Genomic DNA, 27,290 nt, shown 5'->3' with positions numbered 1-27,290 from the left:
AAATTCCGAAAATGCGCAGAGGTGGTCTTTTTTGAACGGAGCCACAAGACTTCTCTTCTCCTTTCAGATTTTTACTCAGGCTTTGGCTTAAACGTTGTCTGTTTGACCGTTTATACTAAGAGCACAAACGTCACCTTGCTCACGCCTACAACCCCATCAGTAACCAATTTTAGTTCAGAACCTGCTTCAAAGACCATCCATGAAAGCTCTACTAAAGCGTATGCGTTAAGGCCACAAGATCCTTCTCCATCCAATTCCCTCACCACGTACACAATGGAGCACAACGCTCCTCCCTCCACCTTTACGAAAGCCCGACAATGGTAAACAGGTATGTTCATCAGTGAATGAAGCATGTATCCTAGAAACACCCAAGGGTCATGTTGCACACCCCACGATTCCGAACAGCCCGTAGGTACACATACACATTAACCAGATGAAGCCCATTTAAGGATTCATGACATTCTGTATCAAGTCCTCGAGGAAATTTATGCGCCTAATGTTTGGGAGAGTCGAGTGCATCTCTAAGGCAATTCACCCTCTAATTGAATCAGAGCGTGATTACTTGTTTCAAAGTGGAGAAATGTGTGAGAAGCTAGGAAAAGTTACGGCCCACTGTAGGACGTTATTTAAAGGATGAAAATGAGAAATAGCCAGCCAATTTAGGAGGACATGGGCTATCGAACATTGAACCTGAGAAAAAACAGAAAGATGTGAAATATTTGTTTTATCACTGAAAACCAAAACCACGAGTTAATGATCTCTCTTGCAATCTGTTCTTAGCAGACCTTCGTAATGTATAATAACGAAAGTCAAGTCGGGTACAAGTAGATCAGTATTTTGACTTAATTAGCATTATGTTAGTCGTTTTCGATGTGTTTAGTAGTTTCATTTCGGAATAAGATTATTTGATACCAGAAACCCTGTCGGCTAATTTTTTGACTGTTGTTCTCAGTTTGGAAGACAAGGAAAAAGTTGCAGCAACTGTTCTAGAGAACAAAAATGCAGTTCTTGCGATGGAGCATAAGAAAGGAATGAACGACCGCTGTCTTTTTTGACCATAGAAAAACATACTTGCTGGTCTTCATCCCAATTCCTTTAACTTTGCCCCTTTCCTCAATGGAAAGCGAATCCTTTAACACGCCGCCGTAAGGTTCTGAAAGTAATTAATGCCGTGACGATTGATTTGCGCATAGTTAGACGAATATTTCACATACATCTGAATTAAGAGCCCAATAGCACATGACGTACTATGAAGAACCCCACCACAAAATCCACAGTCACTTTAAATCTACTTTTAAAAATCTTTTACTATATTTTTATACTCCTACAGGTATCAAATCACAAAGCTAAAAATATCAGAAACTCCTTTGTCCATCCTCACCAAGTAACATCACCTCCTACGATAAAATACAAAAAAAAAACCATTAAAAAACAAACAGAAAAAGAGAAAATGCTTTGAAAAAGTTATTTCAAAATTCAGACATATGGCGCTCGAAAGAAGCAATGTCTCAATATTTTCAATCGCCTAAGAGTTGCAGAAGATGTTGGTTTTCTATAATGACGATGTTCTCAATGTCTTGATTGTAATTATGTCATAGTCACTCAGCAAAAAGCGAGATGATCTGAGGGATTATAAGGAGCCAGACTTTATTGAGGGTAGGAAAGATTAGTTGCCTTGTTTCTTGGGGCAAAAGGAATGAAATAAGGCAAACAAAGTTGAAAATCATAACTTCTTTACTCCCCGTTAAATGTAAACTACAGCTACGAAGTACTCTAGTATTATCAACTGAGTTGATGACGTAAATTGGCCACCGCAGAGAGTTCCAAAGCTGACGTTTCGAGCCAACAGAGAGAATTCACCTTTTGGGCTTTAGATTTCACGTGTAGTATCACGTGACTTTTGATGTAAACAAACCCTGAAAGTTCGGACATTGAGTCGAGCTCGCAGCACATGTGTCGAACTTCGGCTTTGGAAATTTTTCTTAAATAACTTCCCACTTTCAAGAAGCGTCTCTTCGCTCAAAATTGACATCGTTCTTTCGTCATTTATTTGATCGTTTTTAAGCAAGTTGTCATTTCGCTGCCGTCGAAGCAGATGCGAAGAATGTTACAGGAAGCGTTGCGGCATGGAATAATCGAACTAGTTCTGCGTACAGTGATGTATCTGATCAGGTATTTTCAGGGTGTTTAGTGCGTAGATTGTCAGATAAATCCCCGTCCGACAGGAAATTGGTGCCCACGAATCGCTGTAGAACGTGAGGAGGCCTTGATTCCCAAAAATAAAACCGATTTCAACTCTATGAACGTGTACGATTGCAGTTGTTTAGAAAGTGTATACCTAAACATAATGGTTACGACAAAGAGATGAGCTTATGGCACCTGAAAAACGATTCACGATACTTCAACACCTGGGTAAGAAACGCTAACGGCGACCTAGTCAAGTTTTTCCATTTTCCGGGGGCAGTTAGACAAAAGGAGAGAAGGCAAAGGTGGAGAAGGTTATGTCATCGAGGTGACTCGTTTGTGTGCACGAGGTACAGCTACGTTTGTAGTCTACATTTCGTCGGTGGAAATGGTCCAACAGAAGAGGATCCTGATCCCATATCTGCTGTAGCTAGTAAAGAAAGGGTAAGTTAATTCAATCATTCTTTTATATCACCATGCCTAGGTGTCGCGACTCGTAATTTAAAGGCATCTTGCGAACGAGAAGCAGACAAAGAGAGGTGCATGAAAGTTTGCCTTGAACGATCAGTAGCAAAAACCCTTCTGACACTTGATCGTCAAACTGGTAAATCGATAGAGGAATACGCAGCAGTTAAAGCCCTTTTAGATCTGAGCGTAGAGCCAGTAATGAGTTCAGGAGAGCAATTCAAATAATTAAAAATGTCGTAAAATTCAAACGGCGGCGACGCTTTAAAATTGTTAACAGTCTTTAGGGTATAAGCATATCATGAATTATTAATTCGCCTAAAGCAGGGACGTCGCCTTTTCGAAATTTGGATCCACTGGCAGAACCATTTTTTCGACTGCGGTGGTGATTTCAACTGACGAGGTTTTCAAGTATCCGCTCGCTGAAATCCCTCGTTCGTGTAGATATTTTTTAAGCTCTGCCACACTCATTGCGTTGAAATCAGCTTTACTTTTGTGATCTGCCATTCTTAAGTTTAACTCTTCTTGTAGGTTGTTCTGAGTTTCGCAGCATTTCCCATTTGCGTTACTTAAGGTTAAAAAAATCGGTACATTAATCAGCTAAGGATACGTAATTACGTGCAGGAATTAAGGCTTCCCCACGTTCTACAGCGATTCGTGGGCACTAACTTCCTGTCGGACGGGGATTTATCTGACAATCTACGCACTAAAAACCCTGAAAATACCTGATCAGATACATCACTGTACGCAGGACTAGTTCAATTATTCCATGCCGCAACGCCTTTTGTAACATTCTTCATATCTGCTTCGACGGCAGCGAAATGACAACTTGCTTAATAAACGATCAAATAAATAACAAAAGAAAGATGTCAATTTTGAGCGAAGAGACGCTTCTTGAAAGTGGGAAGTTATTTAAGAAAAATTTCCAAAGCCGAAATTCGGACACATGTGCTGCGAGCTCGACTCAATGTCCGAACTTTCAGGCTTCCTCACGTTCTACAGCGATTCGTGGGCACCAATTTCCTGTCGGACGGGGATTTATCTGACAATCTACGCACTAAACACCCTGAAAATACCTGATCAGATACATCACTGTACGCAGAACTAGTTCGATTATTGACTGAAAAACTAATTGATTGATTGACTGAGTGAATAGCTGACACATTGACTGTCTGACCGTTCAACTCAAACATACCTGCGTGAGTGAAATACTGAACAACTGGCTAGCCAGTTGACTGCTTGCTTGACCATCTAGCCGAAAATTTTACTGCCTGACCAGCTGCGTGCCTGCCTCTTTGCCTGACTGATTGAGCTACTGACTAGTCTCCACTAACAAGCTACATGTTATTGGTTGGTACATGAAAATGTAGCTCAACTGCCTTCCTGCCTGCCTAACTGATTGACTGGTCGCCACAACCTAGCTACATGTCATTAATTGATACATGAAAAAGTAGATCAACTGCCAAATTAAGGAGCATGGACATCAACCGGAAATCTCTTCCAAATAAACGCAGGCGCATTTAGAAAAAGACACCCACAAAATGCGTATACACGTCACGAACCTTTCCCGCTCTCAAATTCGCTCGAAGATTTACATCTGTTACAGGTTCTTTTGCCGCCCAACACGGAGATTCATTTACAAGTTGCTCCGTTTGGACTGCAGCGAGACCGTCACGTTTAGTATACCCAATCTCTGCTTTGGTAGATTTTGTTTTCCAATGAAAGACACGAGTTCTTGCGGCAGCATTTGTCTCTCCACAAGAAGAAGAATTGCCCACATCAAATCCTAGTTTTCCAGGAATATTAAATCTGTTGTGATGCTCGAGTAAGTTTGTGCTTCTAAAGTTCTTGACCCCATATGAAGAAAGTTCAAGAGACTTTTGGCGGCTTCCGTCTTCTCAATAAGTGTCTTTAAAGACATCGCTTTTGCGCTTAGAACAGGAACTTTTGTTATTTACGAGTCTCGCTGAAGGTCTTTCGAACGCATTATCAGGACAAGTAATATTGGTTCCTCCTGACAAATAATCCTTCTCATGACACTTTACTTTTTTTCCTGAAATTTTTCCCAAAGAAAGATTCTGTCGCCGTCAGGAGAGTAGAGGTGAGCCTGTCCGTGACCTGTTTACGTTCTTCTTCTATATCATCAGTGCATGCATTACTTTTAAAAACGGCACACGTCTCGTTCTGTTGGTGAGTTGATTTAGGGTATCCTGTGGCAAGAGGACCTTCCATGGCATAACTGAAATTTTCTAGAGGCAACTGGTCTTCCCGATGAGATTCCTCATTAATTGTCACCTTTTCTGTTTGAGAACAATGTAGATTTCCAGTCCTCAGAGATGTTGCATTCTCCGGTTTGCTCTGAAAGTGGTTTGGTGAAGAAGCAGTTACAGTAGTTCCCTTCTTTAAGAGTTCAGTTCCAGAAAAAATGCTGCCTTTTAACTTCCTCGTCAACGTATGGTTTGAAGTTATACTCAGTAGGAAACAAAATGTCTGCACAGCTTCCAGCATCTAGAAATAACACAACAGAGGTATTTGAATTTATTTTGATTTATAAAGGTTTTCCTAATACCTTAATCAAACTTGTAATTAACTGCCCTACACCTTCCAGGGAGATGCCGGATGAAACAAGTCTTGCTTCATTCACTGCGCTGCCCGCTGTGTTGTGGCAATAAACAAGTTCATAACACAAAAACGAAAAAACTCAAAATTCTGTATATTTTGAACAAAAAAACAAAAAAGCCGGATAACACTTAATAGCGAGTTAACCGGGTTATTTCTAATCTGTCAATTGAAGTTAACCGGTTTTACCGAAAAATCGTGTGAGGCCGCTTTTTTGGCGTTTTATCGAACTGAAACTGGGTTAACAGTAACCATAGAAATTCACTGAAGAACACTAAATTTTATAACCGAGTTTGGTTAATATTAAACTACCTTTCTGCATAGTTAAACTCAGTTTAGTGGTCTCTTACCAGTGCCGTGTATTGTTCTTGTCGCAAAATGTTTCAGTCATCGCGGCGTGTGTGAGGAATGTTGTTTTACGTAGCACAAACAAGTGCATATGCTTATGAACATGGCGTCTAGTAAACAATAGCCACAACAAGATACCTTATTTAAGCGCAACAATCAGCTTTCCACATAATTCTCTATCGGTAAACAGCCGCTCAGAAGCGAGAGTCATAAACATAAATAGTGACAGAATACGGCTGAGTGCTTGAAAGGACTCGATGATTATACGAAAGGGCTCTCCACAAAAGCCACGCATGGCAGGATTAGTACTTTCCTCAAGCTATCGCTGATTTATCGGAAAGACCCAATATCAGGGACGATCGACAGCGATGAAGAATAATGTAATTTGTGTAAATAAGAATTAACATAAATGATTATTTTCCCGGTACGGAACGGTGAACTGGGTTCTAGTGTAGCGCGCGTGGGAGCGCGGTAAGGGGGTTTGAAATAGTGACCGGTTAGTTATGCGTGTCATTCTACAGTCGGCCTCACCGCGTCATCTTGCGCTGTTTAGTTTAGTTTTCACTAACTCTGTTAGCCTTAGTTTTCATTAGTTTTGCCTTATAACCCCAAAGGCGACGCCATGGCATGGGTTGGGGTTACACGGTCCCTATTATTCCAATAGTTGTCAGCATTTTATCAGGCGCCTCTGGCAGCCGCTTCAGTCCATGTAACGATCTCACCTTCCCACCCATCCCACCCCAGGGGAGGACATCCACCACACAGTAATCTCGTGCGTGGAAAATTAACGTCTCCTACCCCTAACCCTGCAGGAGACAGGACCTACGGTTTTACGTCCTATCCGAGAAGACGGTGGAGTTTTACACGTGAGTTAATAAAACGTATCAAGGGCCTAGCTGACCGACGCGCCCATGCCTCCAAGCGTTATTTTGTGTGTTCGGTTGTGTAGCGGGGGCGAAATCTCTGACATCTACGCAAAATCAACATCACGGTCGGAAGAACTGCCATGGAAATTTGCGTAGTGCGCATCGGAAGTTCACCCTCTTCATAGCCCATTTCAGAGCGGCCGATAAAAAATTTATCCCCTTTGTTTCATCTTAACCAATTTCCATCGAGTTAATATTTCTGAAAATTTTAACCAGGTTTTCTGATTTTTCGGAAAAATCAGAGTCGTCACTACAAAAACGACGAAGTACTAGAAACTGTAAAAAGGGTGATTCCTATGTAAAAAGTAAATTTCTTGGTCAAAAGTTCATTTCATGGCGACGGCATAGAGCTAATTTTCATTTATGTAGTTCAATGGAAGGCAAGAACAAACCTGTTTTCTTATCTCCTTGTTGAGGCAATAAATTTCCGAATAGTCCATAAGCCAAGGGGCCTAAAAGTTATGCCTCGTAGCACCCCCCATGGGACATAGTGAATTTGGTATCAAATTAAAGCTTATGACCTATATTTTTAGAATGTACCTGTTTTCAAATCGGTAACGAGCGCTGTAATGAGATATTGGGCTGTTTCCATGGGAGATGGGGTGAGGAGAGTTTGCTTACTATAGACGTGGTGATAAGATAAATGGTCCATACCTCTAACAAACATCAACCAAATTGGTTCAAATTTGCAAGATATAGTTGTTGTATCATAAGCTACCCAAATGTGTTATCGGACCTAAGGTTTTTGGTTTCCATGGCAACAGGCACCAGTCAAATACTGCTCGGATATGAAAATGTGTGGTTTTTCCGAATAAAAAATGAAATTTTATATATTTAACTCGAGAAAACACCCATAAAAGTATTCTACAGTAAGAGCGTTTGCTCTGAGACACCTTAATTCTATTGAAGATGTCCCAAAGATGCATCAATGTCTGGAAAATGGCTATGGCAGGAAAGCAAGGATGAGTGGCATTCCTCTGGAATTGGGGCCACACCTGGTAAAAGCCAAGCAAATACAAAAAGGAAAAACAATCATCTCCTTATTGAGCAATGTTTTCACTTTATTGAGCAATGGAAAGTTTATCATTATACATTATAAAGCAATGCCTACTACTAACTAATATAGCAATGCCAGTGGCATTGTATGTTTCCATAGCAACGCTTGCAACGTTCTTCGTACCTAATCTGCATTGACGTTAGATTTCAAGAAACTTTTAGAGAAATTTGTCACAACCGCAATACGGTATGTCATGAGATAACTTTTACAGGTCATCTTCTTCCTCACTACTGGTGGAGTCGTCCTCATCATCGCTGAATTGACTGTTGTCACAGTTGACACATTCTTCCCCACAGGAACATGCCTCTGTGCAGTGGAGTTCGTTCTTGACGCAAGAGCACCTACGGGTTTCACACTTTCCTCTGCAGCCACAGCACACTAGCTCCATTACAGATTCCAGGGCCGGCGCGAGGTCGGTCCAGTTGATCTCCAGCGCCTCCTCTAACTCACCATCCGTGACCATCTGGTCCTTGGTTTAGAATTCTTGCACCCAGTGCATGTTTCCAAACATAAACTTGGTAGTTTGCGCGTTGTAGATGCTTCTATGGGGCAGCATGGGTGGGAGGAAGCTGGTACGACTGTAGATTCTGGTTTTTGCAGAATAACTTGTATCTCGTATCGCTGACTATACAACAGTTAAAATCATTGTAAAGTGAACAAACGAACTTCTCCATTTTTCTAAGATCTTCTCTGATCGGTGGGACACACTCGCCGATTCTATGGATACTTGCTCTGCTGTTTTCGTCAGCTTTCACGATGTCAAGAGCCGCCTTTTTCCCTTTTCCAGCAAAAGAGCTTACTGTGTCGCACCCAGTGAGTACGTGTAGCCCTGGTAATGCCTGATACACCTCGACACCTAGCTGCTCACAGACCTGGGTGACATTGATGACACGAGCTCGACTTCTTGTGCCACGGAGAAGAAAGATGTCAGCACTTATGTACTCTCGAAAGTTGCACGCCAATACTTCTACATCGGTGCCCGATGACTTGATTAAGATCTGTTGATGGGCCGCATCAGAGGAATGCAAGGCATGCAGAAAAATTCGGGTATCTGCCTCTTCTTGGTTGCTGCAGAGTTCAAGCACAGTACTGAAGGAAATGCTACCTTGAGCATCAACGCTTATCTTGGAGCAACTCTCCCCATGAGTGACAAACAGCGTTCTTTCTCCGATTTTCTTGGCAAAGCGCTGGTCGGTCCCCCACACATCTGCAAGACTAAATAGAATAAATAAAACTAATTTATTCCTGTTTTCTCGTCACCATATTCTCACCAATGGCGTAGCTCCACTTTCTGCATATAAACCCACACACAACCCACAATTCCTCTGATCGCTCTGGCGAAGGGCTAACGCTCGAAACGTCAGCTTTTTTACCCTTTACGGTGGCTAATTTACGTTTTCAACCCAGTTGTTAACGCTAAATTACTTGCTATTTTATTTATGGATATTTTTGACCATTCATTTTTTAGGGGCAGAAATGGTTGGAAAGGTAAATGAAAGGATACTTTTTTTCTAGGCATCTCATTGAACCACCTCTAAGCATCGCTCTCTTTCCAATGGTTCGTCCCTCATACAAAGGATAAATTGTCTTTTGCTATTTTGTAATTGTGTCTTAACCCTTTCCTCCCTTACATCAGTATGCATATTCTCCATAATACTCTCTAGACATTTCCTAAGGCTCTGACAAGGAGAATTTGTTCAACAATCAAGAGCTTCTTTAGTTGGTGATCATTTCCTTTATTCTCCTAACCGTAATGTTTAATTCAGGGTTGATGTTGTGAGGAGAAATTAGATGTTTGTCACTCTTAGGGGTGGAAGGGTTAAAAGTCCTATTTGGCTTTTGAACAACTTGGGCCTCATTGGCATGAGATTATATTGTATACATTAACCCTTTACACCATAACATCAATATGCATATTCTCCATTCTGTTCTTTATACATTTCCTAAGGTGCTGACAAGGAGAGTTTGTTTAACAATCGAGAGAGTCTTTAGTTGGTGATCATCTGCTTTATTCTCATGACCTTGATGTTTGATTCAGGGGTGATGTTGTGTGGAGAAATTGGATGTTAGTCACTCTTAAGAGTTAAAGGGTTAAATCAATTGTTTATTTAGGTTGTGTACCTGGATTTATAAAATATATGCAGAGACCATTTATATGATGTTGAGGACTAGGTAAGGATTACCAAAAAAGTTTGAGATAACTTGATTACATTTGAATCATTTTAAACTTGAATTTACCTGAGTTGTGGTGACCTATAAACTATGACAAATCTTCAAAAAATTTTCCAGTATGGGATGGACTCCAAGGTATGGGACCAAGAATACTGGTTACCTGCAACCAAGCATGAAAAAGAATTGGAAAAAAATTGATTGAACTTACAAAGTACAGTACCCAGAAGGTCAAGAATTGCAAGCTAATTGCAATTTTGTTTGTATTCACACTTCCCCAAAATAGAGGAAGCAAAAAATAAAGTGTAGCCAGAAAGGCAGTTACTATTAGCGGCATTCTTATTAGTGTATTAGTTACATAAGGTGATAAACAGCTTGTAAAAGTGCCAATAATAACAAAGAAGAAGATAAAAAAAAAAACATACCTCTTGCAACACTTTAGTCCTATTTCCTTCCAGAAAAAAAGGTTTGCCTATATACAACTGAAACCAATGTTCATATTAAAAGGACATTATTTCATTTCCTCACCAGTAACATTAATGGCTGGGTGAGAGAAATACAGAAAAATATCCATCCTAAAACTGCCAAGCATCATCTGTTATTAGCTCTGACTGATAGCATAATATTCATTAACGATTTTTTAATTATGGTGAGAACATACACTTAGTCAATTAACCAACCTCAGCTACAATGCATCCCAGAGACCAAATGTCAATCTCAGGGCCAAAAGGAACACCAAACATTACCTGGAAAGAATTGACACAGAGCTTTCAGTTTCAACTGACTGCCATCAACATTATCAAGTGGGAGCTGACACCTCATTGCATTGAACAACATTTAGTGGGACCTTCTTCCATAGACTGGACTTTAAAATTCAATTTTCCAACAACCACTTAAAAATGGTCCTAATATGTACATCCCCCTTCTATTTGCACCTGACATACAATCATGGTAAAAATGATTGTGTGAATTGAAATATTTTTTTCTGACATGTTTCTTGAAATGATACACCATAGAACAGAATTTTCCATCTGCAACACTGGCCAGCTGCATTAAGTTGTTTTATAAAACACAAAATGGCAGAACTTCACTGATCATCTTTCAGAGAGTGCTCCAATCCATGCAATTCCAAATAAAATAGTTTAATCTACTTTTATTTTCCTTGGACTGATTTGGAAAACACTGAAGTTGCATATATATGCATGCTTGTAACCTACATGTAAAATTTGTCTCCAAATTCATGGAAATAGCAATATCGTTACTTTACCTCAGGAGCTCTGTAAAGTAAAGTTTGTAGTTCAAACTCATCATAATACAAGGAAACCTGACAGAATTAAACAGAAGAAAATAAGAATTAAATTACATATTTTGCATAATTATTAAATTTCATTGCTAATGGTGGCTGACAGGGCTCCAAGCTCAATTTTCCAAAGAGTTGCCTTCTGGCAACCTTCAAATGTAAAATGGTCGCCATTTAAAAATTTTTGGCTGCCTCTTTTTTCTTTTTTCTGTTTTTTTTATCTGTTTGTCACCAATTGGTGACTTTTGCCAACATTTTAGCAGCCAAATATATATTCACTTGTCACGGTGATCAAAATGGCTGTAGCTTCTCTCCTTTAGCTGCCCCACATTTTCTTATAAATTACTTTTGAGAATCTGATACTAGATCAAGATAAGAACTTCTACCTGATAAGTTTGTGTATTCTCATTAACTGTTTGTTGGATAAGGTATGGATATTCTAGGGAGAAGTTACATGTTAAAGGGGTAAACACATAGTAAACAATTCTCTGTAAACAGTTTTTCACAGGTGGTATGAGCCCTTGTCCTCTGTACAGAATTTGCCTTTCATTATACTTTGAATAGGATCTTTTAACCCTGTAACCCCTAAGACTGATCAGCTTCTAATTTCTTCTTACAATATCACCCCTGAATCACACATTAGGATCACGGGAATCAAGGAAATGATCACCAACTTATAGAGCTCTTGATTTTTAAACAAATTCTCCTTGTCAGTTCTTCAGCAAATGTATGATAGCAGTATAGAGAATATGCATATTGATGTTAGGGTGTAAAGGGTTAATAAAGTCTACAGTACAACAATTCTGATGCATCTAGCTGCACACAATTAATATTTAGTCACTAAAATTACCAAATAATAGAAATTACATGTACCTCTCTATGAACCCAGTGAATTGCATTTCCAAAGTCAACAACTTTTATCTTGGTTTCGTCACCTACAATTTGTTAATATAATATACAATTTTAGTACATACCAAACAAGTAAATAGTGCTTTTTGGATGTGCTGATTGGCTAGTTCCAAAGTGAATACCAAATTATATTCACCTCCATGCAGCCAAAGAGACAAAATCACATGTTAAGAGTTTAATTTCTTATCAATTTTTGGTATATTGAAAGAAATAAACTAATTTTTTGGTATCTGTGTGGTATATACTAACAAATTTATTCACTTCTGTCAGTGTCAGTGAAACTGGTGGATATTCACCAAGCTGCAAAGCAGTAAAGTAAATATATATCCACCACTGTTCACCTTCAGGTCTGTGACTAAAATTGTTAAGTGTACAAAAAAAAGTTGTTTTATTACAGTGTATTGACAATCAGATCTTTCAGTGGAGGTTGGCTGTCAGAAATGTAAGAAAGGCTAAGTTTATAAAGGCTTAGTCCATAAATTCCAAGGCTACTGCTCCCATGCATCAAAATGTTTGCAACTAAGACATGGGGCCCTATACAAGGCATCCACTGGCACCATCATGATAACATACACATGCCTTTGCATAGCAGAAACAAAAATGGGATGGTTTGTTCATGATATTTTTTGTTAGGCAAATGATTGTAGCTGATAATGAACTCTGAGTATTCATCAAAGTAGTCCTTCACTGACCACTGTATTGTATATCTTCAGAATCTGTATAAAATGTTGGTGTGTTTTTCTTACAAAATGCTATAGCTGTTATTTAATATATTTAACCAGAGCAAAATATTACAGCTATCTTTAAAAAGGAAGACTTCTTAAGTCCATTAAGTTAAATCAAATTTTTTGATGATTTGTTTGTTGCAAACACACCACTTCAACTTCTTCAAAAAGAATGTTCTCTGGTTTCAAGTCAGCATGGATGACATTCTGTCTGTGGATTCATATGGAAAGTTGAATGAGATCGAAGCACATAAAATCCTGAAATCAGTCCCTCCTCTCAAATGAGCACCCCCTTTTGAAAAAGATCCCCTTCTATTTGCCAAAATTCAGAATAAACATCCCACTTCCAACCTGGAACAACATGGTGGCATCACCAAAAGATGGGCAAGAGAAGAGTCCCTTGACAATGAAATAAAATGAAGCCACTTGTGGGTACAGATGAGTAATTCTAGAGAGTCGAAAAAGAACACCTATCCATAATCTTACCTCCCTAGGAATCCAAGAGCTTGTGAGAGCTAAAAGAAAATAACCACATCGATTTATTAAAAAAAACTATTATAATAATTTTGATTTCAATAAATTTGACGCACAACAAGTTTCATCTTCATGAAAGGTAACTTAAAAATGGTCTTTGTAAGTTCTTATAGCTGACAAAAGAAAACTGATGCAATCTTATTTGAAATAACTTGAATCAAAAGTAGTTATAAGAATTAAAAAAAAAGGTTTGCTCACTTGAAAAGTTTAATTTTCCTGATGACTTTCAGTTTTTCATCCTGTTAGTAAACAAAATCAAGAAAACACTGTTGAGTGACTGATATTACAGAATGTATGTGGTTAGATGATGATCTTGCCAAAACTCTGTACATGTACATTAAGTCATGTTTTTAACAAAGTTGACAATAAATTTAACAATGAAAACATACAATGCACAGATGGTAATACATTAAATACTCTTACCTTGTTATCAAACTGACATTTCTGTAAAGAAGATGATTTAAAATATAATACGTAGAGTTACTACAAAGTATAACAATTGATTTAAAGGGAAAGCTCTTGGATTCCTTAACAGCATGTTTATAATTCAATAAAGCCAGTAATTAAATTTCTAAAGCAAACTGTGGCACTGTATTAGTGGGCGAGTACGATAAGGTAATTTGGTATTATTAATTGAGTTGATAACGTAAATTAGCCACCAAAGAGTTTCAAAGCTGACATTTTGAATGTTAGCCCTTCACCAATCCCTTTGACAGAGGGCTAATGCTTGAAACAGCTTTGAAACTCTTAACAGAGGCCAATTTACATTATCAGCTCCGTTGATAATACTAAATTACACTGTTTATAATTTAACCAACCTGAAAGTATTGATGGAGTGGCCAAGGTCTCAACAGCTCAAAAACCAAGCAGTAATGGCCCTCAAAACTGAAAACATTCTAAAAATCCACAAGCAAATATGTCAAATTGGCAAAAATGTAAGGTCAGTGAACTGGGTCCTCTACATAGAATACATTCTTGTACTCATGTACCAAATATATCAGTGCTATGTTACAATTATTGTAAAACAAAGAACCAATTGGAAATCATTAAAACTGTGGTGTTTTACAAGAAAAGCTGTAACTGCATACAAGTAAATTACAATGATTTTTTATGCATGTTTGATACTGCCAATTAAGTGTTGACATGCAAAAAACCTAGTTTGCACCACTACGTCAAGTTGATGGATGAAAGGCAAAGCATTCACCATTCTCAATCCAAGGTCATTGGTTGAATTGCCTTGTCAGTTAGGGCCAGTGGTGTTTAATACTGTTGAGTTTACATCATTTTTGTCCTTCAGTAGGGTCAGTTTCTTCTCTTTTCATGATTTTTCGTATGGTATCAAAAAGGTGGAGTGATACTTACAGTGACTGTATAAAATCAGTCCTATTTAACAACAAGCATATATTTTGTTTCATGTGATTCAGTACTCAAAAAGGATTGGATTCATGACTTACAAACAACTGGACAGTTCTGGAACATGGAGATGATCAGCCTTGTTGAGCTGTTGAATTTAATCTGCCCCCTGCAACAATTTTGTAAATAAAAAGTAAACTCATGTAATACAAAGTGGATAGTAAGTTAACCTAATTTACCTTGTAGGAAATCAGCCCAAAGATCTTTTCATGAACATGCACTCTACATCTTGTACAGTTTCCACTGACAATGTATACCTCATGTCAAGGTGCACATGCTTGCATGCAAGCTCTTTTCAGAAGTTGCAGTTTCAGCAGCACTCTCAGATCTGCCTATTACAGATTCATTTGTAGCTTGCTCGTCTGAAACGTAATTATCACTTACAGCTGTATACGCATATTAAACTCTATAGACAGATACAGTGTACCTGAGCTCCAAGTCTGGAATAATCCAAATTCATTATCTTCATAGCAACTTGCTTCTTTTCAAAATGGTAAGTATCCTTTATAAAGAAAATTATTATGAATGTAAGCTCTGGTGAATATACATGCATGCAGAGTGAACTGATCAGTTTTGGTCCAATCACAAAATAAGTTCCATCACCAGAGAGCAAACTATTGTTTATAATAGAGGCTGAGAATGGAATTAAGCAGCACAGGCCCTTAGGTTTCAAATGTTTTGGGCTGTTTCTAGAAGGAATGGACCTTTGCAGTTATGGAAGAGGTTATCTTGAAACATATCATACACCTCTGAATTGCATTTCAAACACCTTTGAATGTCTTTTCCCATTTAACTCCTTAGATCAGATTGTTAATTCTCCCCTCTAGCTGCTGCATCTTTTCTATTAAACTAATTACTAGAATTTGGTGTTAGATCAAGACAACAACTTCTTCCTGATCAGTTTGAGTATCTCATTACCTGTTTGCTATATAATGTACAGATATTAAAGGGAGAAGTTACTTGTTGATCACCTCTGGGAGTTAAAGGGTTAAGTGGCAAGTTTTTAACCAATTATGCTGAAAGTAATTAATAAGTTCGTCAAAAACTGATGTACCAGTAAGTCACTCTAGGGAAAAATTCATATAAATGTAGGTATAAAGTTGACAGGTATTTTCAGTGACAATTACAGCACTGTAATTAAAAACCATAATTTCCAGTCTGTATGTGCATTTTGTATACCTTACCTCTCCTGAAATCAAGAGTGATGATTCCCCTTCAACAATAACTTGAATAAATTTGTATCTTCCAGCAAGCAATGGAACTACCAGAAAGAAAATTATAAAGAAGAAATCAATAGCAATTAAAATTGAAAACAAAATGTATTCATTTGATAAATTTTGCCATAACAATTTATTTTAGTGTCATATTTCTTTAGTCCAAGCTACACATGCTTAAACACCTTTTTTAATTTACTGTTTTAAAATTTTGAATTCACAAGATAACTGTAGCTTTACAGAAACATGCTTTTATATAGTGATTGCAAATCTTCAGTGTAATTGATGCAGCTACTGAACTGAAACAGAGAAGTAACCTGGGTAACAAGGCTTGAATTTGCCATCTTTGCCGGTCTGTGATGCTAATACTGAGCAAAAAATAAAAAATAAAAAAAAATAAAAATGTCATCGCAGCTAGTGTGTGTACACATTCTGGTTCTCCTGTGTTGATTTTTACATAATTAAAACAAATCAAAACTAGGCTGCAGAGTTATGGGCTGATGCGCGGTAATTATCAACCATCCTCATGTTCAAAATCAAAAAATAAAAAATCTATCATCCACTCATCCTTTCAGATAAGACTGAAACATGACTTGTCTTGTTTCTGAACAGTATATGCAAGAAAAATTCCCCACTTGATTTCCCCCAATGACAGAAAGGATTTTTTCCTAATGTTCTAACGAGAGGTTTGACTCATTTGCAAATTCAAATACTTTTCTTATTGTTTTCCTCCTTTCAAATAAGTGTAAAGAGTTGTACAAGTAATATGTACCAAAATACACCCAGTGGATGAGTTAGCTGATAGTGAATCTCCCTGTTTACTCAGTAGAACTTAGGAGAGTGGAAGTGAAATTGACAGCACTGTAGAATCATACTAAACCTTTTGGTATTGTAGTCGCTTTGAACAGTAGAGTTTCTTCCTTACACAAGCCTTGTCTTTTTCTTCAAGCTTTTGATATAGTACCCTGAGTCCCCCTGACAGTTGGGTACTGATAAATCCTTCAGTTGGTTTAATATATCCTCTGTAATGGCTGCCAGTTCCCCTGAAATTCAGAATAAATAAAGTAATTATCTATCCCACTTTGTTCTTTATATAAAGCACATAAATTATGTGCAATAGTAAGGGCAGAAAATTATTTCTTCTTGTTTTTCACTCAGCATTTAAATTATTCCAATTGTGTGTGGCACCATGGGTTGCAAATGTAGTATGTGTGAATCTAGAAGAACTGAACTGTGAATGTGTGAATGCAGGATAACATAATAATAATAATAATAAATAAAAATAAAAAATAAAAAAAAAAATAATAATAATAATAAAATCTTTATTACCGTGTCAATGTATTTAGCTCATAGAGCTAATTGGGGACACCTACTATTACTAAATTAATAGAAAAAACTATGTACAGTATCATAATAAGTAACAATATAGCCGATAAACTATGCATTAAAATTTAAAAATTTTCAGAAATATTAACAATGTTCAGATAACATAAAAATACTTGTACCACGTGGTACCCTGTACTTGTACCCTGTTTCCCTTTATTAGGGCTAACGCCCGGTGGGTTATTCATGGGTTTAAATAGCACTTTAATTTACACTTCAGAGTTAATTCTCTGTTTCACCATTTGTGTTCCCAGTGCTACGCGGCACAACATTCATATGTACCCTTACTTTCTCTTCGCCGCGATTCACCATCCTAAATCGTCCCCGACTTTCTCTGTGCGACCTCGTAGCTCAGTCGGCAGAGTAACGGTAGATCAAATCCGGAGGTCGTGGGTTCGATTCCCACCGAGGTCAAAAGATTTTTTCTTTGCCTCGTGTGGTTCCCTGTTTCCCTTTATTAGGGCTAACGCCCGGTGGGTTATTCATGGGTTTAAATAGCACTTTAATTTACACTTCAGAGTTAATTCTCTGTTTCACCTATTATGAAGCGTAGGTAACTTAGCACGCTTAAGAAGTTCCTCATATGTCTCTGTTGTTGTTTTGAAGACCGCACGCAGGGCTCGCTCTTGGATGCGTTCGATTTTGCGCCCATCTGAAGATTTACAAAAGTTCCAGACTAAATGACATTATGTTAAATGTGGCATTATAGCTGTTTTATACAGTATGAGCTTAGCTTGGCATGGTATTAGGTTGCGCAAGCGCATGAGGACTCCTACTTTCTGGCTGGCTTTAGTGCATATTTCGCTAATGTGTTGTGTAAAGTTAAGGTTCTTGTCTATATTTACTCCTAATAGCTTGATTTCTTCAGTTTTCCTGATCGCGTCATTGGCGATGGTGAGAACGCTGCCCTTCTTATCTGCATCTATGTTTCTTGGGTTAATCGTAAGAGACTGAAACTTATCTGGATTTGCCAAGAGGAAGTTGTCCCTACCATAACAGTGCTTGTTGACCCTGAGTCACTAGAGTAGATTCGACTTCTTCATAGGTTTTTCCTGTCACATATAATTGGTGGTCATCAGCATAGAGCGTAAGGTTTGAGTCAGGGATATGAAATGCCATATCATTTTGGAACATGTTCCAGAGGAGAGGGCCAAATGACGATCCCTGAGGACAACCACGTTCCAGAAGTCTCCATTCACTCGTGTGGCCATTTATTTTTACTCTGTTTAGCCTGCTATCAAAAAATGATCTAATCAGTTCAAGTGAACTGCTATTAAAACCGTAGGCATCCAGCTTTTTTAGAGTGAGTGAATGGCTTAACGAGTCAAATGCTTTACTCATGTCAGCAGATAATATTGTTACCAGCTCTTTTCTGTCCACTGCAGACCTCCAGTCTTCAATCAACATCGGCAGGGTTGTCTCACAGCTGTGTTGTTTTCTATAAGCTGTCATCCTGTGGTACAGAGCAGGGTCATAATGTCTGGTCACTTGTTTGCTGAGTAAGTGTTCAAAAATCTTGTCCACACATATAAGTGAAGTGATTGGACGATAGTTCAATTTGTCTTGTCTGTCTCCCTTTTTAAATACAGCCCAGGTAAAATGTCAGGCGGGATATAGGCGGGATCCCGGCAATCCCACCCAGGATCCCAGATGGGAATGGCGGGATCCCGCCTTAGGTGGTGGGATCCCACCTTTCCCACCTGGGATGAAAATTTGATCCCACCTGGGATCCCGCATTTAATGCGGGATTCCTGCATCCCACCCGGGATCCTAGGTGGGACTTATGCATTCTACCCGGGATCCTGGTCGGGATTTACATATCCCACCTGGGATTCTTTATCCCAGCTACGAAAATATTGTTTTGCTGTTTTTATTCTTACAAAACATTTTTGTGAGAGTTCCAATACTTATGGATCATCCACACACTCCGCAAATATTTGGCATGCAGACAAGACAGAGGTGGTCACTGTTCCCTTTGAGAAAATACACCTTTTAAATGACTTCTTCAATTTGCTTTATTTGAAACTCTGATCTGAAAATGTTTTTAAAACAAGACTTGTTAGTAGTGAGAAGTACAAACCGAGTTTCTTTTCATAACTTAATTTCTTAAATGTCCCAATCACTGGACCTCCTAAAAAATATTACTTCTTTATATTTTTGGTGCAAAATACAATTCCTTCTTTACATACAAATGAAAAGTACAAGTCACAGTTCAATAATAGCTCTAAAGTTTACTTGTTGTTCTTCTCTGTGTCAGAGATCAACAAAATTTTTCTATACCTTGTAGGTCTGGTATAAAATTGTACTTGTAGTATAAAATGACAACCTTGTATCTTCGTTCTCTCCACCCCTTTCCAAGCTCGGTAACGCTTCGGACTGTGCATAACCATTTGCAGACGAGAATTCCAATGCACCTCTGTAATCGCATGTAGTTGCTTCTGTCTCTCGTGCAAATGTTTTCTCCGTTATGAGACGCACTTGACTCTGTTGGCACCACTGCTAGTTCACTGGAAAGACCGACTGAGGAATCGAGATGGCTAACTGTGTTGAAACGTGTTGCTGAACGCTTGTTGTGGTCAAGCCTTGTTGATTTGGGTACTGGTACACTGTGATCATCTAGGTATCTCTTATACTTCCTAATGTTATTGGCTTGTGTTGTTTCTCACCTTCGCCGTGAACATAACTCAAGTGGGTTTCGAGTCTTTCTTTCCTCGAAAACTTTCGGCCACAAATCGTGCATTCTTGTTCGATTCTTGTCGATTATTTCTACATAGAGTGAATTCACATCATTATTTATGTCATCATCAAAACATGAATCCAAGGTATGCACCATCTAAGAGAGGAGAACCGGTCAGAAGAGACAGAATAATGTTGCGCGCTTCTCTTGAGACTGCAATGGGTCAAGCCAGCGGATTCTCTTTGCTAAAAGGTCCACGTGATCATGCCCGTAATCGGAAACAAAGAAAACTCTATTTGGCGCTCATCTTTGAATGTACTTTTCATCGGTTAACCGCTCTTGCTTCAAGTTGTTTCTTTTCCCAACTGTTTTGCCTAATATAACACTTCTAAAGATTGGTTTTATTGTGGTTTAATGGGAAAACGAGAACAGCGTGAGTGTTTTAAATGAAAAGAAAGTCGTTGGCGCCGTGAACTTAAAAGAAGGGACAATTAACAGTTGACATATCGACTGGTTCAAACAACGATCGAGTGGCCATTTAAAGCTAGGATTTTTAGAAGTTTGTGGTGAGTACAAATTGCCATATTCGTTACGTGATCAAAATCTTATCAAAGAATAGAAATAACGGCTTGGATTAATCTTACCTAACACTCAGCGCAACTGAAACTCAAATAATTCTGAGAATCGAATTGGTCGCTTGCATACTGCAGTTTCCTAAGCTTACACTTTACAATGAAATAAATCTATGAGTAAGGTTTCAAGATTACTTTAGTCACATTTGGGAACATTCTGACCTTGCTTTGCTTTGAAAAATGCGACTGAAGAGAGAGCAGACTTTCAATCAGTACCTTTGTCAAAATTTTGATAACATGAATTATTGAGGTTTTGTCTTTCTTTTATTCTTTGATACACAACAGCCAATTTTTTTAAACGTTGAGCCTTATTACACTGTAGATGGTCTGCTTAAAAAAAGTAATATGCTGAGTTTTGCTGTTATTCTTTAAGAATGTTCGGTTAAGAAATTTGTTAATGAAACAAGTCAAACACATGCTGGTTCATTGCAAATAAATTATGAGATCTTTATCACATATAGTCTGTGTATTCATGTACTGTTTGAATCATTTATGATCAATAGCTTGGTAAGACAATGGGATCCCATTGGAGGTGTCAGTATGTTCTATAGCTAGTTGGAAAGTTTTGGACCCTCAGTGGATTGATGGGGTCTATAGCTCACCTAGAAAATTTTATCCTCTTAATTTTAAGATATCCTATCCAGTACATTTCATAAATCTGTGGTCTCCAGTGATTAACAGGATCCCTCAAAGGATTTTTCTGAAAGTGGGAAGCCATCTGTAATTTTATGCAGGGTCTAAACTGGGATTGGCAGGATCCCAGATGCAATCCCGCCTGGGATATGATTTCCCAGGTGGGAAACTATCTGAAATTTGAGGCAGGATCCTAAGACGGATTGGTGGGATTCTAGGTTTAATCCTGCCCGGGATGTGCTTTCCCAGGTGGGATGCTATTAGGAATTTAAGGCGGGATCCCAACTTCAATTGGCAGGATCCCATATGGGATCCCATGCGGGATGTTCCATAATCCCAGGTGGGATCCCATGTGGGATGTTCCATAATCCCAGGTGGGATCCCATGCGGGATGCTCCATAATCCCAGGTGGGATCCCATGCGGGATGTTCCATAATCCCACCCGGGATGTTCCATAATCCCACCCGGGATCCCATGCGGGATGTTCCATAATCCCAGGTGGGATCCCATGCGGGATGTTCCATAATCCCACCCGGGATCTCACCTGAAAAAGGCGGGATCCCACCTGGGACACACATGGGATCCCAGGTGGGATTGGCGGGATCCCACCTTATATTTTTACCTGGGAGGGGTCCATTCGCCTTTCTTCCATTCAGATGGCCACTCGCCTAAGTCAATACAGTTATTGTAAAGTCTAGTCAGGGATGGTGCAATTCCTTCAGCCACTCCCTTAAAGAGTTTTGGTGGTGCTGTCACATCCCACCCATACAACTTTCTTACATTGAGATTTTTAAGAGCACACTGCACTTCCTCTTTGTTAAATTCTTTGAAATGAAATTTATTCCCCTTGTAACCGCTTTCAATAGCCTTGACACTACTGTGGTTCCTATGATCATTCTCGGTTAGGCTGGTGATATGGTTGCCTCCTATATTCGCTGCCACCGTATTAAAATGGCCTGCTAGGAGTTCAGCCACCACAGTTTGGTCTTTCTCGACCTCGCCATCTTCAGATTTCAAACATATAGCATTGGTGTCTTTTGTCTTTGTACTGATGAATGGCCTGAATGTGTTAAAAAACTCGCTGGGCTTAGATTTCAGCTCTTCCGATTTTCTATACCAGTAGGCCTTTATTGCCTTTCTAACATTTATTTATGCATAGAGTAGTTACCATCATTATACTCAGAGGGTTTTGCTCTTGGGGCATGTTTCAATTTGTACAACCAGTACATGCAGATGAGCATTTTCAGGTTTGTTCAATTAACCTCAAGACCTTACACCCAATTTTTCATCTGGCCCCAGTTGCTCAAAAGGTGGATATTACTATTAACTGGATAAATGTCTGTTAACTGGATAAATGTCTGTTAACTGGATAAATGTCTGTTAACTGGATAAATGTCTATTAACTGGATAAATGTCTATTAACTGGATAAATGTCTATTAACTGGATAAATGTCTATTAACTGGATAAATGTCTATTAACTGGATAAATGTCTATTAACTGGATACATGTCTATTAACTGGATAAATGTCTATTAACTGGATAAATGTCTATTAACTGGATAAATGTCTATTAACTGGATAAATGTCTATTAACTGGATAAATGACTATTAACTGGATATATGTCTATTAACTGGATAAATCTCTATTAACTGGATAAATCTCTATTAACTGGATAAATCTCTATTAACTGGATAGATCTCTATTAACTGGATAAATCTCTATCTATTGAATAATGCAATACATTTTATAAAACAATTATCCACTGAATAGCTATTAAACCGTTGGATAGAGGCTATCCACCCTTTGAAATACCTGGGTTAATCTAATGGCCCATTTCATTTTATGGGATGAAAATTCTGCCTCAGAGGTTGAAATATAGCCAACTGATACATGCAAAAGAGCTTTGCTCCTGTAGTTTGTTCCTCCAGCATAACCTGGGAACAAAACCCTCTTTGTGTAATGAGTTTTGAGTGGCCTGTGGAGTGGGCTGGAAGTCCCTCATAGAAATTAATGCACTTAAAGCCACCATTTTTGTGCCTTCTGTGTAATCCTTCTTAAGGAGGGCCATAGACACTATGTCATGGTGTCCTGTACGTCTGTAAACCTTCCCCCAAACCTTGCACAGTTTTCAAAATGGTGGACTATTGTGAGACACTCATATTACATCTCTTGTGACCCATCCTGGTTCAGTTCTGACACTGGCCATCATGGAACGGATCTAATCAGGTTTGTTAGGATTCGAATTCACTTTTTTTGGGTTTAGTTAAATTTTTTCAGGGTCTCACCTCTTTATTTTAACATTGTTTTCAATTTGAACATAACAGCTAAGTCATCACACATTTACACATGTGCATTTACTCTGAACATATTCAGCAAATCCTTTGAAAAATAATTTACATTGAAATTAAAAAAAAAAAAAAAAGACAAAAAAAAGACAAATAAAAAGTTGATGTTGCCACTGGGCTCAAACCTAATACTTTCAGAGTTAGAGGAGTAGGTATTATCCATAGTGCCAGGTATGCAAAGTGGACTAGATGTGAAGTTTTGAAGTAAAATAAATTTGATGCACATTTAATAAGTGTACCTGTTCTATTAAATTCCTTCCCTGTCCCCAGCCTGTCAATTGACCTGTGTACAAACTCTGTTCTAAGTTCCCTTTTGTCACAAGTTTGACATCCACATGAGCTTTTCATTAACCCTCTGCATTTTAAACCACACTAGGTTTATTACTGCAATACTCTACAACTATACAACAGAAGGCACGCGCCGTCATAGACTGCCTTTCAAGCGGAAGCGTTAGATTAACCCGATCAAAGCTTGCGGTTCCGAAGTCAAACTTCTCATCCTTGATATGCAACAGTGGTACTGAAGAATTCATCATCTCTATGACTGCTGCAGTAATCTTTCGATGTCATGTTATCCTTAATTTTCTTGTGAGACATGGATCCTTTTGGATTGTGTGAGAGAAAGTCGGAGATTTCCGAAAAACTCCGTACTCATGATTCTTGGATAAAGCCGTGGTGTTAAAGGCAATCTATTGTTTTCGCTATTGTTTTCTTTATCCAAGTATAAAGCTATGCGGAAATCTTCCCATATTCTCTTTCTACAGTTCAAAAGCTCGACTTCTTAACCAAAAGGAATTGGGGGTGGAAGTCAAATTGCCGAGTGTCAGAGAAACTTACAAAATAAGTCAAACATCGATCCCCGAGGGAGAGTCGCATACCTTTGGATGGCAATTGGCGCAAAAGCTCCTTCCAAACTCGACATTTCAGCTACGGAAAACTCTCCTCAGAATTAAATGGTCCTCTTTAGTCGACGAGAGTACAACTGATTGACCGATCACCCGATCGACGAGAAAATTGTGGCGCAAAATTTCAAAACAATCTAAAATTAGCAAAGGCGCCATTTCCCCATGATAGTAGTTACCAGACCACCTCAATTTTAAAATTTAAACGGGTATATGGTGTTTTGTCGCAGTCGCGTCGGAGCTTGAAAGGAAAGTCTTTGTGGAAATCAAATGTCTCTAATTTCATATATGCCAACTCCCTCGGATTATCGGGGTGTCTCCCTTATACAGAGTCAATCTCCCGCTCTTCCCTACGGGTGACCAAAACTCCCGGATCAAAGGAAGTTTGGATCAGTTGCCCGCAAAAAAACTAAGATTTAAGCTCCATATCTTCCAAAATTCTAAAATCATCTGGCTTCTTATGCTTGTATTACAGTTTCTGGCTTCACTTTCTTGCACGATGCACGTTATTTGTTGCGAATAAAAAGAAGAAAGTTTCTTTTTTGTTACTCCTGGAAAGGGGGCGGGGGTGGTAGGGGGAGACAGACGCTTCCCGCACCACGTTCTCCCGCCTCCCGTACTTTTGTGCCCCTTTACCTCCCGACTCCCACCCTTCATAGTATCGCTCCAGTGTTCAGGTTAATCAAGAGGATCAGACACCCGGATGTAACTTTCAAACTGTGCCAAAACTTAACATTCTTGTTCATTTTCTGGTTCATTTTTTTGTAAATTGGGTCCCGATGAAAGTTATTACAGGTCAGTTTTCTTAATTAAACTAGGTTTCACTAGCCTGGTTATCACAGTTTGACCATCGCTTCTGACATCTCGTTATAGAGACGAAAGTCTCAGTCCACTGTGTAATATAATAACTATTGCAAAATTTTCTTCTAAGCATTGGTGGATGTTAAATGGAAATTTCAAATCTTTGCTAGATGAGTGTTTTTGACTGAATAATACCAAGTAATAAAGAACAAACTATTGCTTTCTTTATTTCTGCTCCCGCTTCCCACCCTCATATAGATCCCGCTTCCCGCCCCCTGTTCTCCCGCTTCCTGCCCTCTTCCGTCCCCTCTTCTCCCGGGCTCCCGCTCCCCTTTCCCCTTCCTTTATATAAGCGAGAGTCTGATTGGATGAGTATTCAACCAATTGAAGACCCTGACAGATATATCCACGTTTTCCCCGCAAAATTGCTTGTAGGGGTCCAAATCAAAACTGAAATTACCCGGAGGGGGCCGCATTGGCAAATCGGTCGGGAGGGGTGCTAGTCTGAAAAAAAAATCTCCAGATTTGAGTTGGCATCTCTGTAATTTAGTTGTGCAAGAGGAAGCCTCCCTAAAAAGGTTTGTGAAAGGTCATATTTCTCACATACATTGTATTTATCAAAATATTTTACCTTATAACTATAGCCAGGGTAAGAGCTCAAACCATAGCCACCCATCATTTACTAATCAAGGTCAAACAAGAGTGTCCCTTTGACAGTTAATAAAAAAAAAACAACAACACTATTATCCATATAATTTAAATCCATCAATTTTCTTGCATCGCTAAATACACCTATTAAAGACACTGACTCACTGACTAAAATACCAAATACAATTTTCTACTTAAATCATTTTTATCCTACCTGTTTTACCATTACCTATGCTATGGAAAGTTATAGAAAGTTTTGTTTTTATTGAGAATTGAGATTTAATCATTTGTCCCAAGATGTAAGAGTCAAGCTAATCAATTGTGCATTGATTGCAATGTTTCGACTGCTATACTTTGTCAGGTAAGGAAGGTTGAAAGTCTATGTGTCGCTATTTGTGGCTCCTTGGTTTTATGTTATTGGTGGGTTATGGCGCGCTGCCATTGGTGCATTTTGATCCTCATTATTATTCTGAGAACTGGACGTTGTTCCCTTGATAGGTTCACTTTGTTATCGGCTACCATGCTTTTTGATGGTAAGGCATCCACACGTAAGGAATTACAATTCAGTGATCCCCATTGATGTTATTAGGATTAAGTCTAATGCGGTTGGCTTCTTTAACCCTTCATGTGTTACAAGGAGAGTCATGGTCAATATACCGCCGTAATTCCCGGTGGGCTCACTCCAGTTCTCCAGCCCCTGGATAAGTGCATCAGTAAGCCATTCAAAGCAAAGGTTCGTGCGCAGTACGAAGCCTGGATGGTTAACGGCCCATTTACCTACACGCCTTCCGGATAGAAGCGAGCGCCCAGTTAAGAGATGGTGTTGCGGTGGATCGATCAAGCATGGAGAGAGATCCCAGTTGAGTTGATAACGAGATCGTTAAAATCCTGTGGCATCAGCAGAACTCTCGATGGAACTGAAGATGATGCGGTTTGGGATGATGAGGAAGAAGAAGCAGAAGACACAGAAGAGCGGATTGACAACGAGTTCGAGACAGACAGCGAAGCCGAAGACGAGTAGCTGAGCTCAGCCGAGCTTTCAAACAAACGGTTCTTTTGAGAGCCACCCCGGTTCTTTTTAGAACCAATAAATCAGATAAAGTCAGAAAAAGCTGGTTTTTGCCAAAACAAAGGGTCGCTTATTGAAAATACTGGTGTGCGAGTTGTGCTTTCTGATTTGTTATTAATGCCAGAAGGAATTTGATCATTTTGCATTATCTGAAACTTAAACCTATCTACACCCTAACATCAGTATCTATATTCTCCATACTTTTCTCTGTAAAATTCCTCTGGTACTGACAAGGAGAATTTGTTTAACAATCAAAGGTTCTTAAGTTGGTGATCATTTGCCTTATTCTCATTGTCTTAATGAATGACTCAGCAGTATTTTTGTGAGGAGAAATTA

General features: G+C 38.8%; 1 protein-coding gene, 1 long non-coding RNA gene and 2 pseudogenes across 4 annotated transcripts in view; all 4 read right to left on the bottom strand.

Moving 5' to 3' along the window:
- The window catches only part of LOC149034203 (sterol 26-hydroxylase, mitochondrial-like), a 121,004-nt pseudogene that overhangs the window by 14,776 nt on the left and 78,938 nt on the right, over positions 1 to 27,290 (bottom strand).
- Positions 1,278 to 6,968, bottom strand: LOC149034211 (uncharacterized; annotated as a pseudogene). Its single transcript, XR_016182748.1, has 3 exons — positions 6,935 to 6,968; positions 4,212 to 5,157; positions 1,278 to 1,397 (listed from the first exon to the last, which is right to left on the bottom strand). The product of XR_016182748.1 is annotated as an uncharacterized LOC149034211 (transcript).
- Positions 7,580 to 27,290, bottom strand: part of LOC113665516 (uncharacterized) — a 74,012-nt gene continuing 54,301 nt past the window's right edge. Inside the window, exons 11-16 of the mRNA XM_089193767.1 lie at positions 11,942 to 12,003; positions 11,036 to 11,092; positions 10,449 to 10,514; positions 10,194 to 10,250; positions 9,838 to 9,931; positions 7,580 to 8,814 (exon numbers count right to left, since the gene is read on the bottom strand). Of these exons, the coding sequence (XP_089049893.1) occupies positions 9,860 to 9,931; positions 10,194 to 10,250; positions 10,449 to 10,514; positions 11,036 to 11,092; positions 11,942 to 12,003 (314 nt within the window). The 3' untranslated portion in view covers positions 7,580 to 8,814; positions 9,838 to 9,859. The remainder of the gene's footprint in view (positions 8,815 to 9,837; positions 9,932 to 10,193; positions 10,251 to 10,448; positions 10,515 to 11,035; positions 11,093 to 11,941; positions 12,004 to 27,290) is intronic.
- On the bottom strand, positions 14,034 to 24,819 carry LOC149034210 (uncharacterized). Of its 2 annotated transcripts, XR_016182752.1 has the most exons (7): positions 24,413 to 24,819; positions 16,744 to 16,906; positions 16,181 to 16,231; positions 15,834 to 15,910; positions 15,077 to 15,151; positions 14,691 to 14,758; positions 14,034 to 14,132 (listed from the first exon to the last, which is right to left on the bottom strand). It is a non-coding gene; the product is annotated as an uncharacterized LOC149034210 (long non-coding RNA). The 2 variants fall into 2 exon arrangements; XR_016182753.1 differs by lacking the exons at positions 14,034 to 14,132; positions 14,691 to 14,758 and having other exon boundaries at positions 14,883 to 15,151.

The sequence above is a fragment of the Pocillopora damicornis genome, chromosome 14, assembly GCF_964200805.1.
Source record: "Pocillopora damicornis chromosome 14, jaPocDami1.2, whole genome shotgun sequence".
Lineage (NCBI taxonomy): Eukaryota > Metazoa > Cnidaria > Anthozoa > Scleractinia > Pocilloporidae > Pocillopora > Pocillopora damicornis.
Note: the sequence above shows the minus strand (reverse complement) of the source record. Positions and strands in the feature narration are given on the sequence as shown.